The sequence below is a fragment of the Benincasa hispida genome, unplaced genomic scaffold, assembly GCF_009727055.1.
Source record: "Benincasa hispida cultivar B227 unplaced genomic scaffold, ASM972705v1 Contig189, whole genome shotgun sequence".
NCBI classification, from domain to species: Eukaryota; Viridiplantae; Streptophyta; class Magnoliopsida; order Cucurbitales; family Cucurbitaceae; genus Benincasa; species Benincasa hispida.
Genome location: NW_024064458.1, coordinates 166,580 through 185,355, shown reverse-complemented (window position 1 = coordinate 185,355; position 18,776 = coordinate 166,580). Strand labels below are relative to the sequence as shown.

The following is an 18,776-nucleotide window of genomic DNA, read 5'->3' as shown; positions in this document are numbered from 1 at the left end:
TTTTTTTTTAAAAAAAATTAAACATACAAACACAAACCATTTATAAATTTCTTTGTTTTATTTTACAAAATCAAGTCAAATTTTGAAAACTAAAAAAAAAAAAACATTTTTACGCATTCATTTTTTGTTTTTAGAATTTGACTAAGAATTTAAGTGTTTTCTTTAAAATTTTAGCACTATAATATGAAATTTACGAGAAAAAGAAGTATACATTTTCAAAACATAAAACTAAAAACCAAATCATTACCGAATGAGGGTCATCCTTCCGTTTTATTCAAGAAAGTATAAGAACTTGTCTTAAAATTTTTACTTCGTTTGAAACGAGAAAGATTTGAAGTGAATGTAATTAAATTTTTGTGTAACCCAACAAGAAAATAAATTTCAAAACCTTACTAAAATAAACTTTTGATTATGATTTATTAGTTGAAAATTAGAATATGCTAAGATTAGATAAGAGTTTATCTTAAAATCATATCAAATCATGTGAAATCTACTTAATTTAGTTTGGAAATATTTTTATGTAAATATGATCGGAAATCATTTTAAACTTCAAGTCATTCTTTTTCTTGAGGTAACAAACAAAGAAATTCATTTGAAATTCGTTATGATTCAACTGTTTAATTGAGAGATGATGTGATAATTAAGGGTGTTTATGCACAGAGTTGGTTATAGTAGTTTGTGATTATTATAGGTGTGTAGGGTTATAATAGTTTGTCGGGTTGAATAGTTTGTGTTTTGTGCGTATACTATTTTAGTTTGGGTTTAGAAAATCCATGTTTGGGTGTAGATTATTGTAGTTTGAGTTTAGAATTAATGTATAACATGAAGTACTTTATGGATTTCGAGTTATTTTCGTTTTTTTTTTTTTTTTTTTTTTTTTTTTTTGGTATTGTATTGTATTATACAAGTATTGATACCTTAAATATCATATTTTGTAAATATAAATATAAAAATTTGTTCCACCAATTTTTAAAATGTATTGGATCTTAGGTTATGTTAATCCTTTGGTCATTTTGGGATGTATCAATGTTGTTGAATATGGGCATAATAAGTGAGACTAGACTAAAAATTCATATAATTATTTAGATAAGAATGTTCCATACTCGTCGGAGCTAATCGTCGGAGATGGTCGTTGTCGAAGTTGAGTGTTGGATGTCGCCATCGATGGATGAAGTCATTAGAAATATTGTAGGAAGGGAGAGTAAACCATTTTAAGTATTAAGTGTATGCTATTATAGTCTACTGAATTCCAAGTTGTAGCTCCCATCACGCCCTTGACTAGAATTGATTTAAAAAATGGTTGATTTTGTAATATTTTCTTAATAATATACAGAGGGAGAGAATTGAACATATACTCTCAAAGTTGAAGAATTGAACAATGTCTCATACCTTTGTTTAGCAGCAACCTTACTTTAAAAAAGAAAATGGGTAAAATGTGTGGTTAATTTTTCTTGAATTTGATCATGGGTTTGCCTCTCTAACCCACTAAAAGAAAAAGATTTGTTCATGGGCATCACGATTCAGTTCTTAAAAATCACAACCACACTGTCATAAATCCCGCCATGGCTAATGATTAAAAGCTTCGCTGTGCTCCACACTCAATGACGGTCTTTTTATGGTAAGCTTGTCTTTTAAACACCAAAGAAAAGTCACTATCTCCTTCACTCGATGATGCAAATTTGCATCAATCTTATTTGTTAACAACACTGAGTGACCCACCGATGAGTTTGGCTTGAAGGAATTTGTCTATGGCGATAATTTGGACTGATCAGCTAATTAGGTGATTTCTCTTTTCCATTTCTGTAAAACCCTAAATTTGATTTAACCCCTCAACCCGCCGCACTTCTTTCCGCGATTCCTGCAACAAACTTCGCTCGCAAAACTCGTCCAAGGGAAAATTCGTCTTTCTTCTTCTTCTTCTTGGCTTTTGATTTATCGAGAAAAACATGCATCATTGGGAGGGGTGAAGTGAAATTTCACTGAAAATTTGACAAATGGAAGCTTGTAGATGACTGAAAATGAAGAAAACGCTGCGGGTAGATCAGAAAGAGCTGACGTGCAGTGAAAAGAGTGAGTCGCAGGGCAGGTGTCGAACAAGAAAACAAGGAGTGAATAAAATATCATATTAACTTTTAAGTATTACATATGTTCTTTTGCTTTTGGATCGGTCTCTTTCGCCTTTCTTCCAGCTAATAACATTGATGTCCTTTTTCTTTCTTTTTTTTAACTTGCTTTTTCAATTTGTTGATCTTGTCTCTTGGGTATTAACTAGGTTTTTGCTGTCATGTGAAAACAGAGCGTTTCATGGCTGTCTCTGCTGCTGATGGTCCCTGAAATTCTCATCAGCTTCACTGCTTTTTCTCAATAGGTCATTTCTGCTTTGTTTTCTCTCTTATGCTGGATTTGAACAACTAGGTTTACATTTAACCCTTCCTTTTTCCTTTTATGGTTGATATTCTTTTGTTATCAGACTATTTCTATATCAATCTTGAGTTAGATTCTGAGTCTGGTGAATGGGGATATTGATTCTTTCAGAGGAGCTTGATTTTTGTTTGATTGTTTGATTACTGATCTGGGTCTGTACTCTTTTAGGTTTCTTGGTCGTTGGTTTTGAGATTTTCTTGACGATTTGGGGAAGCAAAATGAGTGGTTCTGTTTTGGTGGCTGTTGCTGCTGCTGTTGGAAATTTTTTGCAAGGATGGGATAATGCAACTATAGCAGGTAGATTCATTCTTTCTCTGTAAATTTTTCCTTGTTCCAAGGTAAAATCATCGAAGTTGTGTCCTTATTAGCAGCTTTCATGGTGTTCTTCGATTGTACTTGCTAAGCTCTTCAATCTTAAAATATGATTCCGTGGTTGCTGCAGGGGCTGTCCTGTACATAAAGAAAGAATTCAGTCTGGAAAGTAGCCCCACTGTAGAAGGGCTGATCGTGGCCACGTCCCTTATTGGAGCTACTGTAATCACAACATGCTCGGGGGCTATATCGGATTGGCTCGGCCGTCGGTTGCTGCTAATTCTATCATCTGTTCTTTACTTCATCGGTGGCATTATAATGCTGTGGTCTCCCAATGTATATATCCTTCTCTTAGGCAGGCTCTTGGATGGTTTTGGAATAGGTTTGGCTGTTACGTTGGTTCCGGTTTACATATCTGAGACCGCTCCCCCTGAAATTAGAGGATCATTAAACACACTTCCTCAGTTCACTGGTTCTGCTGGAATGTTCTTCTCATACTGCATGGTTTTTGGGATGTCTTTGATGGAATCACCAAGCTGGAGATTGATGCTTGGGGTTCTCTTTATTCCTTCTCTTATATATTTAGCATTGACAATAATTTTCTTGCCTGAATCACCTCGGTGGCTTGTCAGTAAAGGCCGGATGCTTGAGGCCAAACGAGTGCTGCAGAGGCTCCGAGGCAGAGAGGATGTATCTGGTTAGTTCTTGTGGATGCTAATTTACTATTCTACCGTTGGTGGTGTTCTTTCATACTTGCTGTTGGAAGTTTTAAGACTCTGCTTATTAATGGTTCAGGCAGAATCATCTTTAAGTATTTAAAACTAGAAAAATTTTAAAACCTTTTTGAATGGTAGCTCATACAAGAAAAAGTTTGAAACCTTTTTGATTAAACTGTGGATTTATGACTTAAGTAGTCATAGCTGGGCTTGTGACTTATTTTGATGCAGTTGCACAGGCATGGTATCCTAAGTACCATTGTGCAACTAAAGCATTAAAAGTAGATTTCTAATAGTGTACACTGCAAGTACTTCAGACATCGAATCCCTGCATTAAATTAGTTGTTGAATGTAGCTCTAGTCATTGTGTTTAAATATAGTCCTTAATGGTTTTTTCAGTTCGTTGTAGTTGCTTCACTTTCTGGCTAAATGGATGGTTTTATACCCTAATTGTTCTAGGAAAGAAACTCTGGGGTCAGTTAGTGTCTTATACTTGTTGCTGGCTTTTATGACAATGGCTGATTCAAGCGAACTAGTTTCATCGGATGTTACTTATCAAATCTTTGATGAACAGGTGAGCTGGCTTTACTTGTTGAGGGTCTTGGAGTTGGGGGTGAGACCTCTCTGGAGGAATACATTATTGGTCCAGCAGACGACCTTGCTGACCAAGATCTATTAACTGACAAAGATGAAATCAAATTATATGGACCTGAACAAGGACTCTCCTGGGTTGCTAGGCCGGTTACAGGACAGAGTTCTCTTGGCCTAGTATCTCGGCATGGAAGCATTATAAATCAGAGTGGGCTTGTCGATCCTCTCGTCACTCTCTTCGGCAGTGTACATGAGAAGCTTCCTGATACAGGAAGCATGCGCAGTACACTCTTTCCACATTTTGGCAGCATGTTCAGCGTTGGAGGTAACCAACATAGAAATGAAGAGTGGGATGAAGAGAGCCTTGCTAGAGAGGGTGAGGACTATCAGTCAGATGCTGCGGGTAATGATTCTGATGATAACTTACGGAGTCCTCTGATGTCACGACAGACTACAAGCATGGAAAAAGACATGATTGCACCTGCTCATGGAAGTCTTTCAAGCATGAGACAGGGCAGTCTTGCTGGAGAACCTGTTGGAAGCATGGGGATTGGTGGGGGTTGGCAACTTGCTTGGAAATGGTCTGAGAGAGAAGGCCCTGGTGGAAACAAAGAAGGGGGGTTCAAAAGAGTTTATTTGCACCAAGAGGGCATTTCTGGACCTCAGCAAGGATCTATAGTGTCTCTTCCTTGTGGCGATGCCCTGACGGATGGAGGCTATATTCAGGCTGCTGCATTGGTCAGTCAGCCAGCTCTTTACTCGAAGGAGCTTATGCATCAGCATCCGGTTGGACCAGCTATGGTCCATCCTACTGAAACAGTAACAAAAGGGCCGAGTTGGGCGGACCTTTTTGAACCTGGAGTCAAACATGCGCTGCTCGTTGGAGTAGGAATTCAAATACTTCAGCAGGTAAAGTTGTCTGCTCTTTTGACCTCGAGCTTCTTCTGCTTCATTTATCTAGTCTTTTCTCAAACTTATTTTATTTGTAGTTCTCTGGCATAAATGGAGTTCTGTATTACACTCCCCAAATTCTTGAGAAAGCAGGTGTTGGAGTTCTTCTTTCAAACTTGGGGATTGGCTCTTCTTCTGCATCTTTGCTGATCAGCGGCCTAACCACATTATTGATGCTCCCTTCAATTGCAGTGGCCATGAGACTAATGGACATCTCGGGTCGTAGGTAAAACACTTTCTTTTATCAATGCCATTGCCTAACAAGCGAAATGCCACATGCCTCATACCATTCTTAAACAACAATATTGTTGACCGAGAAATAGAAGTTGAGTTTGTTACATTATTCATCCAGTTTCTACATTTCACACACCATATATTTGCCCTCATCATGCAGGACTTTATTACTGTGGACTATCCCTGCCTTGATAGCATCCCTCATCATCCTAGTTATCGGTAGCCTAGTTCACATGGGCAGCATAGTGAATGCATCAATCTCAACAGTCAGTGTAGTTGTTTACTTCTGTTTCTTCGTGATGGGGTTTGGGCCAATCCCGAACATATTATGTGCAGAAATCTTCCCGACCCGAGTCCGTGGCCTTTGCATTGCGATTTGTGCATTAACATTTTGGATTGGTGATATCATCGTCACGTATACGCTGCCTGTGCTGCTCAACTCTATTGGGCTTGGCGGTGTTTTCGGGATGTATGCAGTTATTTGCATCATATCATGGGTGTTTGTCTTTCTAAAAGTTCCTGAAACTAAGGGAATGCCACTTGAAGTCATCACTGAATTCTTCTCTGTTGGTGCCAAGCAGGTTTTAGCTGCCAAAAATGTTTGAAATTCATCATACAATTCAAAATTTTGACTGTTTGATATCGGTGGTTGGATTTGATATTAATGATCTTTGAATGCAAGCTCGGTTACTGTAAAGGGTATTAGTTCTTTTTATCCTACTCCGTGTCTCTGTTTCTTTTCCCTTAGTCACTTTGCTTTATGAAATAAGATGAGTTTCAAATTTTATTGATGTTGGAGTGATTTTTTAAAGAGAAAACTAAGAGATAAATGAAGACTCCATTTTGGTTAGTGGTAAAAACGATATATACGCATTGAGTTGAGAAATGATTGATGCATAAATTTTGATAGCTATATTCAAATTATTCAAATTAGTGCCTTGTTAGTTCACGAATAGTAATTAATTTGGTTTAAAGAGTTTAACCGATTAATTATAAATCGTTGGAATTCATGTTCTGTATGTCCATTAGGTTCTTTACTAGTAATTTGGTTTAAAGAGTTTAGCCGATTAATTATAAATCGTTGGAATTCATGATCTGTATGTCCATTAGGTTCTTTACTAGCTCATAAATTGGAATTAAAAATTGAGTATTAATTGGATGAATTTTGGAATTAGGGTTATAAATTTGATACAATTAAAAACGTTTAATTTAGTTGAAATTAAACAAAATTGAAGAATCAGTCAATATTTAAATTATGATTTAAATATTTTGAATCATATTGGTGAAATTGGTGTTTTATTAATTTAATATTGAGATATTAAAATAATATTCTTTTAATTAAAATTAAAATTAGTTTTATTTAAATTAGGAAAAAACCACTAACTAGAATTTAATGGAATCTCATCAAATTCTAATTGATTTATGCAATAATCACCAAGTAGATGGTGTCATATATGCAGTCCTATTGGTTTGCATGATTTCTATCTATATATAGAAGCCCCATGCAGAAAGAAGAGGATTATGAGTTTAAAGGTGAAAAAGATCTGAAAATCCTACTCAACCCTCACTAATTCATCCACACTTCAACTTGGTTTGAGTGTTTCTACTACCCATTCCTTCTTGAGTATAGTGGAGAAGATCTTGGTGGTGGTCTTTTTGAAGATTCAAGCTCAATCTTGGTGAAATTCTGCTGAATTCGTGGAAGAGGTCTTCAAAGGTTAACCCTCTTATGAATGTCATATGAATAGCATGTTTAAAACTCAAAATTTAAGTGCTTATTGATTCTGAAGTCTTCCGTTGAATGTTATATTACTCTTTCATCGATGCAAATTAACTAATCTCTACAAGCTTGAAAATCAATTAATTCAAACTAATCGTGCGTCCTAATTTGTAATTAAGGTTGGAAAGACCATGCTTCAACTAACCTACATGCTCCTAGATACAATTGGGTCATCAGCGGCCATAAAGAACTAGAAATACATACATTAAGATTAAGGATTCAACTATGTTGATTAAGTGTCAGGACAACCATGTTCAAATAATCAATTTATTCTTTAATTCTGGATTAAACGTGCGATACAAAGATTCAAGACCAGCCTATAAACCTAAGCCTGCTCATCTAATCTGTGCTACAAGGGTAATACAAAGTATGGATAAATACAATGATGCGTGTGAGCTTGATATTAACTAGCTAAGACATGCGATCATGATAGGCGTGTCAATCCAACACATAAAAGCAAGTCTAAATTAAACAAGATTCAAGAAAAACATAATTCTGAATTAAAGCAAAAATATTGAACAGAAAACTCATTAAATTATAAAGAACATTCGTTCCAAGAACTAAATAAACGATTACCTCATCGATTGATAGACAAACCAATGGGATGCAATCCAGAACACGTCCATCATCCGAAAATAAAATAAAAACTAACCTAAAGATACTGGAAATTGAAGGGCAAGGAAGAAGGATGAAGTTTTACTTCGACCTCCATCAATTTGACCTCATAAATTCGGCATATTTTGACCTAAAGACGAATGGAGGCATTTATAGAAATCATCGCAGCGTCACAACACTACGAAGAGCGTTACAATGCTGGCGTTGTGCAAACTTCGGAGTGTTGCAGCGCCACACATTTTGTCTTAGAGCATTAGGGTAGAGCATCAGGCTAGCGTTGCAACCATGTGATAGTGACAATTTTGTAATTTTCACTCTTTTGAAGCTTGGCTGCTCAAATCACCTCCAAATTGCTTTAAATTAGTCCCGTTTGACTCTGATTTCTTAGTTCTACCTCCTCGGTACATGATACCTATAAAATAAGACAATAAACACATAAAATTCATTAACGAGCCTAAATTAAGCTAAGAATAATACTTCTTTTTGAGAGTTATCATATGTTAAGCATGCAATGGTTGTTTTTAATTGTTTCATTTATTTATAATTGTTATAACTAAATGAAATTAGAATTGAATCAATAATAAAGAGTTGCATGCAAACCTTAGGCTACAATCACTTTTTAAAATTGTTTTAAAATATGATTGAGATAGACCTAAGATCACATTTCTAATGAGATTTTATTCTAAGTTTAATCTTTTAATTGGTTTAATAGGATTAAATTGATTCTTAATAAAAGATTAAATGTGTAACAAATGTATCTATTAAAGAGTTTCATGAGACTTAAATCAAAATTGTTTAATTATCAAAGACAAGAGTTGTTTTTTAGCAAATTTAAACAAACACTTAGATAAAATCAGTAGCCGGATTTTCGCTAAGTTAATTAACCCTAGGTAAAACACTTAGTGGGAGGAAAATGAGGTATATGATACTTCATTTGATCCTCTAAACGTTTCTCCCTATAAGTTCACACTGTGAGATCTACCCTCGGCCTTGAGGCACTATGGGTGTCCCCCTACGGGTGGCACTTGGGTAGGTCAATAACAAGGTGAATGGAGAGAGTGTTTATAGTAAGTGGGAGTAGGATGTGTGACAGCACATCCCTCGGTCTCTCTCATTAGGTTAAATAAAGTTTCATGCATCACCTCGTGGAATCGTGGGTGTCCCCCTAAACGATAACAGTATTGCATGACACTTTATTCAATCTCTAGAAATGGATAGGGTTGCTTTAGTTTCATGTCCCAATCGGTTTTTTCCTACGGTTGGCTCATTGGGGCAGAACTTTAGAACCTAAAATGAGGGGTTACACTTACACAGAATTATTAAGGATGTTAACAAATTCTAGACCGAACGATGGTGATTGTTAGTTATAGTGACAAGATGTTTTTTCTGTCTAATGGTCGATAATGTCTCATTTCAGTGAAGGGGTACTTGATCACCTTACAGTGAATTTTGTCCTGCCTCACTGAAACATCATTGCAAAATAGATGTAATTTAAGGTACACTAGACTTTTTAGCTAAAATCTTATTGGTTATCTTAGGATTTATCGCAAGTAGACTAAATGTAAAAAGTTTGTTATTTTTTCAGCAATTTCTTTAAAAATGGCTACCGTTACTTTAAGTTTACTCACCACGGATAAGTTAACGGGAGAGAATTACGCTGGTTGGAAAAACACAATCAACACAATATTGATCTTCGATCATCTTCGCTTTGTCTTGATGGAGGATCTGTTGGGGATGATGCCCTAAAATCTCGTACCCAGTAGTTTGTAAACACATTTTGTACGAACGCTTGTGATGTATAATATATGATATTTTTCTCACTTCTTGACTTTGCATATTGATTATTTTATTTGCTTTACCACAAACCAATAAACTAAAATCCCTGGTTGTCATTATATAACTTAAGCATGTATGTGGTGACATACAAGTGGATCATGTCTTGATAACCAAAATGGTCTTTAGTGTATGGATATAGGAGGGAAACCTTATCCTGGTAACGCTACGGATGCAAACCGCTTTGTGGAATGGTTACAAGTGTTGTGACTTGCCACAGATGGTTTGATCATGATCATTCGTGTTGGGACATGTGAGCGGAGGCGTCCTATACAAAGAGTTTGTATAAGACCAGACCACGAAGTGTTAATGTCTCTTTATATAACGCTGTTCATGATAGAGACTTCACTTCATTAGAATGACCATAGGTTGACCTCAATCTTGAGTGAGTTGGGAACTCCTGCCATTGAGGGTGGTCATTTGATTTGTATGGGTGCGAGTGGCCAGGTCGCCAACTCAAACCTACTACTTTAGGGATTCGTTTGATTTGGGAGCTAGGAACTCAGTTACACAAGATGGAATTCGGTCCTTCCCTGAAGCAGGGGTAAGTAGATAGATTGCTCCCTTAAGAGCTGATCCCGAGGCTTGAACGATGTGGCGCCACACACCTTCTCATGGCCCGGAAGGAGTTCACACATAGTAGGACTAGGTTGTATTGTTCATTAGAGGGATAGATTGCTCCCTTAAGAGCTGATCCCGACGCTTGAACGATGTGGCGCCACACACCTTCTCATGGCCCGGAAGGAGTTCACACATAGTAGGACTAGGTTGTATTGTTCATTAGAGGGATAAGTGGTACTTGGTTGTATTGTTCATTAGAAGGATAAGTGGTACTTAAGAAGTAAGATGTAACTACAGGGGCAAAAATAGTAAATTGGCCCAACTGTACTTACGAGCATCTATGAAGGATTATCGTACTCATGATTGGTTATATCTGATGGACACAGAAATATATCTGTGGTAAGAAGAGTTCAGCTGTCGGTCTTTAGTGGAATGCTTGGTAGTTAACGGATGGTGGATCTCATGGCTAAAGAGTTTAGTCAGCTATTCACGTACCGGTTGAACTTCAAGCCATAGGTCCATAAGGTCCCCTTTGTAGCTTGGATTTAAGTTGAGAATTAGTTTTTGGGTTAATTTGAAATGTTCAAATTGACAAGAGGGAGTTCGATTATATATGATATGATTGAACTAGTTAATTATATATGATATAATTGACTTTATGTATGAGATGCATTAATTTGGAGAAAATTGGATTTAAATATGATTTATATCTAGTAGAGGAGAAAACCCTATGGTTGATATATGATATCAAACTATAGGTTAATAAATATAATATGATTATATTTATTATTTATTAATTGGACAGTTATGGGATAATTGGCCGACGTTTTCTCCGTAACCATGCATTAATGGAAAGTTCCATTTGGTTTTTGTAACTGAAGAATAAAATGAAAAAGGTTTTCATTTTACAAAGAATGCAATTAATAGCTCACGAAGTGTTTTCATTCAATCGCTTAGTAAATCAAAGCCTATACGATAGCGCATCTTTTACTAGACGATCGCTTACACACGCGCGCACTTCTTTTAAACGATCAACCACATTTTACTAAATGATCGCTTAGTGCCCGAGCTTTACTAAACGATCGTATAGATGATCGCCTAACTTTTCCTACACGATCATGTGCTTCGCCTAAACGATAAAGCATCTTGACTATACGATAGTCGTTGCCTTCCCCCACTTGCTTGATTGTTGTATACGATCTCTTTTCCTCCTCCCCTCTACCAAATCCGAACAGAGCCCACTCTTTGGATTCCCACTTCGAGAATACTAAGGGCTCCAAGTGGTGGTGTCGTCCCCATCTTTCTGTTATTCTTGTGAAGCCGTTCATGGTAGACGATCGGAGTGGTGTTGAACGATAGCTTGTCGTTCCAGTGAGTGTAAGAGTGTTTGTTCGTGGAGAGAGCGAGATTTGCTGTGAAGAAAGTCTTCAACTGGTAAGTTCTCTTGTTTATTTGTTTCTTAACATGCCGGTAATTTAGTAGTTTAATACATGATGTATGTGTGAATATAAATGTAGAAATTCTGTCACAATGTTTTGGAAAGATCCGCTTCCACTCAGATGTACTCTTGTATAAGAGTTCCAAGATCATCCTCCCATTCGAGTTGCCAATGTTCCTCGAAATATTTGGGAAGCATACGAGCGTTGGACGCGGGCAAACGAAAAGGCCCAAGCTTATATCTTAGGTAGTCTTAATGATGTCTTGGCCAAGAAGCATGAGCCCATGCTCACAGCTCGTGAGATCATGGAGTCCTTGTTTGTTTTATGTTCTAAAACTCGCAGTTTGTAAAATGATTAATATTTTCTATAATCAATATACTTATTATTGATTTCATAAATTGTATGAAAGACTAAATCCAATAAACTAAGACCCATGACTATTGTATGAGCACTTGAACTTTATGTGGAGATATAAGAGTGGATCAGGTTCGACTTAATAGGCAAAATGATCTATGGTACATGAATAAGTTTTGGTACCTTATTCTAGTAATACCATTGGATGCGGCCTACTCTGTAGTTGTTACAAAGAGTTGTAAAGTGCTATGCAATGAGTTTACACATGAGAAGTGGGGGCGTCCTATGCAATGAGTTTGCATAAGATCAGGACCAAGAAATAAGTCACTCTTACTTTATAACATTGTTTACTGTTTAAGACTGACTATTTCACCTAGATGACCTAGGTAACTCGATCTTAATCCTGAGCTAACTATGAACTCCTGTTTATTCAGGATTGCCTTTAGATTTGCATAAGCGAGGGTTGGCTCAACAGCGCCGGCTCAATAAGACTCCCATTTTAAGGGTAAGATCGAGTAGATAGCTCGAGACATATGGTGCAAGACGGAGTTCACGCCTACCCAATTTAGCGATAGGAGAAAGTTTGTTCTCTTAAGTACTGAATCTAGGTGTTGAACAAGGGGCCCCACCCTCTCACTGAGCTAAGAGAGTTTGGTTTAGTGACTAGATCACAAATCAGATGTTCATTAGAGGATCAGTAAGGATTTGAGGAATAAGACGTAATTTCCGAGGTTGACCCATGCGTTATTATGAACAACCTGTGAAGGGTCAGTTGCTGATTATGGTTAAATCATGTGGACATAATATATCTGCAGTGAGGGGAGTGCAACTATGGGCTTTAGTGGAGTGACCCATTAGTTAACGAATGAGGATTAATTTGGTCTAAGGAGTTTGGCCAATTAATCTCGGATCATTGGAGTCCATGATCTGTAGGTCCGCGAGGTCCCCCTACTAGCTCGTAACGGACTAGCTCTAAAATAGCATGATAAGTTAATTTGGGTCGTTCAAATTAGAATTAAAGAAATAAGTAATTATTTGTTTAATTTGAGAATTAAACAGAATAGGAGAATTTTATATATTTAAATATGATTTAAATATATAAAGATGGATATGTGTTAAAATTAATTTAAAATTTGATATTAAATTAATTAAGTTTTATTTTATAATTAATTTATGAAATTAAGTAAAATTTGCAGTTTTAAAATCAAAATTTGATTTTGAGATAAAAATTGAAAATTAGAAAAGCAAAAACACAAATGGAAAAATTGGGTTTTCCATTATCTATCTTTCAAGTTGCTCATACAAAATGCAATCAACTTTGCCTTGTCTTCTCCAAGCATGAGCTGCAACTCATACAACTCTTTCCTTTGCATGTTGGTATGCAATATAATGAAGAGTTTGGAGTGAAATTCGGTGATGCAATCTACAGAGAATTTTAAAGAAAATTCGGGTTGAAGAAAGGGTTCTTCAACAAGATTACCGCTGTGAGTTTTTCTTCTTCATCCCTTGATTCAAGCTTGTTTTGAGTCCCACAACTCAATCTAGAGTAGCAAGAGAATAGTGGGGAAGATCTTGAGGTGGTCTGCAACAAGATTTGGAGAAGATAGTAGCTGGAGAAGGAGCTTTGAAGAAGTTCTGCAAGAACATGCGTTATATTTTGCCAAAATTAGTGAATTAGAGTGCTTAGATGATTATTGTGCTTCTACTATTGCTGATACATTCCTACAGTCCTTGAGGGAATGTTTGGACAAACGTTTGCACGGCTCAGACATGACACTTTGAAACACATCTTCAATGCCTGTATACAAGAAGGGGCATCTATTCGAGAACATATTCTCAACATGATAGTCCACTTCAACGTGGCCGAGATGAATGGGTCGAACGTTGACGAAGCCAGTCAAGTTAGCTTCATTTTGGGATCTTTACCTGAAAGTTTCCTTCATTTCCATAGCAATGTTGTTTTAAACAGGATTGACTACAACCTGACCACTTGCTCAATGAACTACATGAAGGAACTCTTAACAAAGAGAACCAATGAGCAGAAGTAGATCGTTTCAAATCCCATTGTGAAAGAACATACACATTTACAATCAAACAAAAATGGTTATGCATAAACTTTAAATTACAGCATGATTCAAGAAGAAAATACAAGAAATCGAGTAAACATACCCTTGAAGAACTTTTTCTTCTCGTACTTCCTCGATCCAACAACACGAACGTTCACAAGCACGAACACTCAATAACACGAATGCAATGCCTTTGGAATGCCTCGAACACAATCGAGTAACACTCGACCCTCGACCCTCAAACAACAAGAAGACACTACCACGAGGCTACCTTGATATTCTCGGTGTGAGAATCTAGGAGTTGTGGTCTCTGTATGGATTTGGTTGAGAAAATGAAGCACTAGACGATCTGATAAACGATCCAGTAAGTGGGAGAATAAGGAAGTCTATTTTATAGACTTGGATACACGATCGTTTAGCAAGCGAGTCACTATCGTATAGGTAAACTCGATTGATCATTTACTCTCTCAAGGTTATCGTATAACTTTTTCTTTATGCACGTTTGATTATGAAAAAATGAAATCGATTTTCATTTTGTCCATCAGTTACCATAACTGATTACAACTTCCCACTAAGTTGGTTATTAGGAGAAAAAACCAAAACCAATTATCTCATAATTGATTTAATTATAAATAAATATTATATTCATAACCTATAGTTTTAATATAACATCTCATGCAAAATATAAACCATAGTTCTTTTTCTCCTTTATGGCATTTAATATTAATTCCTCCAATTAATACATCAAATCAATTATATCACATATAATTGAATCAACTTAATTATATCATATATAATCAAATTTCCTCTTGTTAATTTGAACACTTCAAACTAACCCAAAAACTGATTCTCAACATGAATCCATTGAGCTACCAAGGGGACCTTATGTACTTGTAGCTTGAAGCTCCATCGATACGTGAATAACTGACTAAACTCTTTAATCACGATACCCACCATCTTTTAACTGTCAGGCACTCTACTAAAGATTCACGGTCACACTATTTACATTGCAGATATATTTCTATGTCCATTAGATATAACCAATCAATAGTACGATAACCCTTCACAAATCGTTCGTAAGTACAGTTGGGCCAATTTACTGTGTAGTTACATCTAACTCCTTAAGTACCATTGATTCCTCTAATGAACAACATCATAGTCCTACTATGAAACCCTTATCGGGCCAAGAGAAGGTGTGGCGCCACATTGTTCAAGCCCTAGAATCAGCCCTTAAGGGAGAAATTTATCTACTTACCTGTCATACCCCGCCCCGAGACCGCACTCCTGAGCCCGGGAGAGGTATGAGAGATCGCAGATACCTCCCTTTTGTGATACTTACTGCCCATCTAAACCTCTTTAATATACTGAGTAAACTTTAAGTCAAGGAGATAACAACAACTGATTTAGTAGGCCCATTTTATTACTACAATGTAATGTTTATACAACTCCAAGACTTAACTACAAAGTTTACAACAACCACTCTTAAAACCCTCCGGAAGTGTAACTGTGGCTTGTGCCAGACCTTGACCTTAGCAGCACCCTGGAACTCCTCACCTTTCGCTACCTGGAGGAAGGAAAACATTTGAAAACGGGGTGAGGTTGCTAGCCCAGTGAGTGAAAAAAAAAATTGATTCTTATGTAAAAGAAGTACCATCATGCCTTAGGTACTTTTTCTTAGATACCTTCTCAAAATGTCCTTCAGTATCGAACTGCTCGGATACCTTCTCAAATGCCCTTCGGTATCGAGTTTGAAGCAAAACTAGTCATATAATGACTTTCTTTAAAAAGCATAGAAAACATGTCTTTATCTGAAAGATCTTTCTTTAGAACATGGTTTCTTAAAACATTGTAAATATTTAGTCAAATATGTAGTCACTCACCTTGATCGTTTAGGAACATTTCTCTCTAGAGTTCCTCGATCACCTCAGGCTCCTTTTTGAACCCTAAGATCCAGATTCAATTTTCAGCTTAGATTACTCATAGTTCTAGAACTTATTTTAAGATATTCCTTCTGTAAACATGTTTTAAAATGTCTTAGGAAGCTTACCCTAAAATCTTAGCTCAGAACTCCTCGTGGTTTGGCTGGAATCATTAAATCCCCAAGACTGGCCTAAGCCTTTTCCTCACTTTCCAGCTTGATTTCTTGGAGCTTCTTCTCCGACAGCCCTACCCTGAAAACTACACTAGCGGAGCTTTCAGGTGGCTTTGGAATCACTCCAAACGCACAAGTATGCTCAGAGATATCCTTGATGGAACATGAGACATACGCAGTGGAATTAGGATCTAATTATACTCTAATTGCTTTTAATTAAAATGAAACTAACATGCAAATAAATGAATAAACAGTAAATTAATAGGATAGGATACAATCTTTATAGCTCCCGAAAATCGCTTTTCCTCTCTGAATCTCGACCTAAACTCTTCTGAACCACCACTAGAGTTGAGCTACTATCCTCTAGACTTAGAACCGGGTTGTGGGACCCGATGGATGAAGAAAACCGAGAAAGAGAAAGAGATGGAAAAAGATGGAGATTTTTGGGTTGGGTTCTTAATTTTTCAGCCCAATTTTGAAAACTAACTCTTCGCAAAAAATGGCAAAAGTCTTTAATCCATAATTGAAAGCCCATTTTATAGAAAAAATCATGCAACATTTGCATGAAACAAATCCATAAAAACCCAACACCTAGAATCCACTATATAAGTGGGCTTAATGTCTCCACTGTAAGCCAACACCTAGCCTACTATTTTGTTAGTGGAATTATCCAACAAAAGTTTGGATTTTCCCACTAACTTTAGTCAAAGGGAAAAATAGTCATTTGGTCAAAGTCAAACTTTGACCAAAAAGTCAACATTTTGACTTTTTATGATGTTTTCCGTGTTAACTAATTTTGACTTCCCGAGCATAAATCCACATTCATTTTCCCGAAATTCAAATCACATTTGAATATAAGGTCGGTCAAAGTTTGATTTTTCAAAGTCAAAAGTCAATTCTTTGACTTTTTACATCTTTGACAATTTCCATTATTTTCGAGCTTCTGAATATGAACGTATTCATATTCTTGATATTTAAATCACATTTAAATATTAAAGTTGTATCTCTAAACTGAAAGTCCGACCACTATATCACATATACTTGTCGGTTGAACTCTCTTCACCTAATTCGAACAATTCGAATTATTCTATCATACTGTTCTAAGTTTATTCCATACGAGCTAGTAAGGGAACCTAATGGACCTATAGATCATGGGCTCCAACGATCCGAGATTAGCTGGCTAAAACTCTTTTAGACAGAGCTAATCAACATTCGTTATCTAACGGGTCATTCCACTATAGTCCCGTAGTTGCACTCCTCTCACTATAGATATATTTGTGTCCATTTGATATAACCATGATTAGTAAGCTAATCAGTCACAGGTTGTTCGTAATCTCGGCTGGGTCATAAAAATCGTTTTACCCCCAAGACTACATCTTGTTCCTTAAGTTCCACTGATGCTCTAATGAACAATTGATTTAAGGTCCAACCTATAAACCGAACCCTCTCGGGCCAAGGAGAGAGTGGGGCCCCTTGTTCAAGACCTGGATTCAGTACTAAAGGGAACAACCTATCTACTATCCCTATAACGGGTAGAAGTGAATTCCGTCTTGCACCCTATGTTGCTAGCTATCCACCTGATCTTACCCCTGAAATGGGAGGCTTATTGGGCCAGCGACGATGAGCTGCCCTCACCTATGCAGATCTAAGGATAATTTCGAGTGAACAGGAGTTCATAGTTAGCTCAGGATTAAGATTAAGTTACCTAGGTCCTAAATTAACGAAATAGTCAATTTTATACATAAAACAACATTTAAAACGTAAAAAGTGACTATTTCATGGTTCAGTCTTATGCAAACTCATTTGCATAGGATGCCCTCACTCACATATCTCTATATGAACGATTAGGATCACATCGATTGTACTAACTACAAAGTGGGCTGCATCCATAGTGTCCCCAGAATAAGGCGCTCAATCTTATTCATATACTATAGACCATTTGGCTATATATTTGAACTTGATCCACATTTATGTCCACTACATAAAGTTTCATACTACATTAAATAGCCTCAGGACCTTAGTTTATTGGATTTAAGATTATAATTTCAATAACAACTTTATCGAAAAACAAAACAAAATATGTTTATTAATTTACAAACTATGAGTTTTAGGACATAAATCTAACAATCCTCGTCCCAAGTTGATGCTATTTCTAGACTTCACTGTTCCAACAACATCTCCTCCTCTTGAAACTTTATGACCGACGCATGGTTTTGCTACCAACGCATGCGTTCTTTCATCAACGCATAGTTTCCTCACAATCAGCCTTCATACACTCTTCTTAATGTCCTTTGAAGAGAATTTGATTATGATCTGAAGATAAGTCCTAGGCCCTATTTATAGGCGTCCAAAATCTCTCCAAGGCCGAGACCTTCTACTTGGCCACATGTCCAAGTGTCTTTTCCCACACTATCAACGCAACCTTCATGCCATCGCAATCTAAGTGTCCTTTTCTTCCTTAGCCAACACATAATGCTTAAATTTGCATGTCTTCTTGTGCATCCACCTCATTTGCTTAAGGCTCAAGATTTCTCCCCAACAAGCCACATGTCTGAATGACGACCTTGAATGCGTCCACCCAATCTCATAGCGCCCATCCTACCTCAATGCGTCCATCTACCACAAATGCCTCCATCACTCATATGTGTCCATCCAATTGTCGCAACATAGCTATGTCCGAACACCACCTCTTGGCGCATGCGTCCATCCTATCTTGCACTTTGAGGTGTCTCTTTTTAATCTCAACATAACACCCTTCAAGCCATTTCCGCCTAGCATCTTCATCCCATCCTTACGCCCTTGAGGTGT

General features: G+C 36.8%; 1 protein-coding gene across 12 annotated transcripts; it reads left to right on the top strand.

Moving 5' to 3' along the window:
• Positions 1–1,423: 1,423 nt before the first annotated feature.
• On the top strand, positions 1,424–5,948 carry LOC120069049 (monosaccharide-sensing protein 2-like). 12 transcript variants are annotated; one of them, XM_039020723.1, is made up of 7 exons: positions 1,424–1,618; positions 2,297–2,368; positions 2,593–2,721; positions 2,867–3,433; positions 4,027–4,952; positions 5,033–5,220; positions 5,389–5,948. In XM_039020723.1, exons 3-7 carry the CDS (start codon positions 2,643–2,645, stop codon positions 5,831–5,833), a joined length of 2,205 nt encoding a protein of 734 aa, XP_038876651.1. In that variant the 5' UTR covers positions 1,424–1,618; positions 2,297–2,368; positions 2,593–2,642; the 3' UTR covers positions 5,834–5,948. The 12 variants fall into 12 exon arrangements, with proteins under 12 accessions (XP_038876651.1, XP_038876658.1, XP_038876650.1 ...); XM_039020730.1 differs by having other exon boundaries at positions 2,297–2,415; XM_039020722.1 differs by lacking the exon at positions 1,424–1,618 and adding an exon at positions 1,630–1,780.
• Positions 5,949–18,776: the final 12,828 nt, after the last annotated feature.

Bases quoted from the DNA above. Each gene is read 5' to 3' on its own strand.
- LOC120069049 (XM_039020723.1), top strand. From the start codon at position 2,643: ATGAGTGGTTCTGTTTTGGTGGCTGTTGCTGCTGCTGTTGGAAATTTT. The intron at 3,434-4,026 runs GTTAGTTCTTGT...TTTGATGAACAG, and splicing joins AGGCAGAGAGGATGTATCTG to GTGAGCTGGCTTTACTTGTT. The intron at 4,953-5,032 runs GTAAAGTTGTCT...TTTTATTTGTAG, and splicing joins GAATTCAAATACTTCAGCAG to TTCTCTGGCATAAATGGAGT.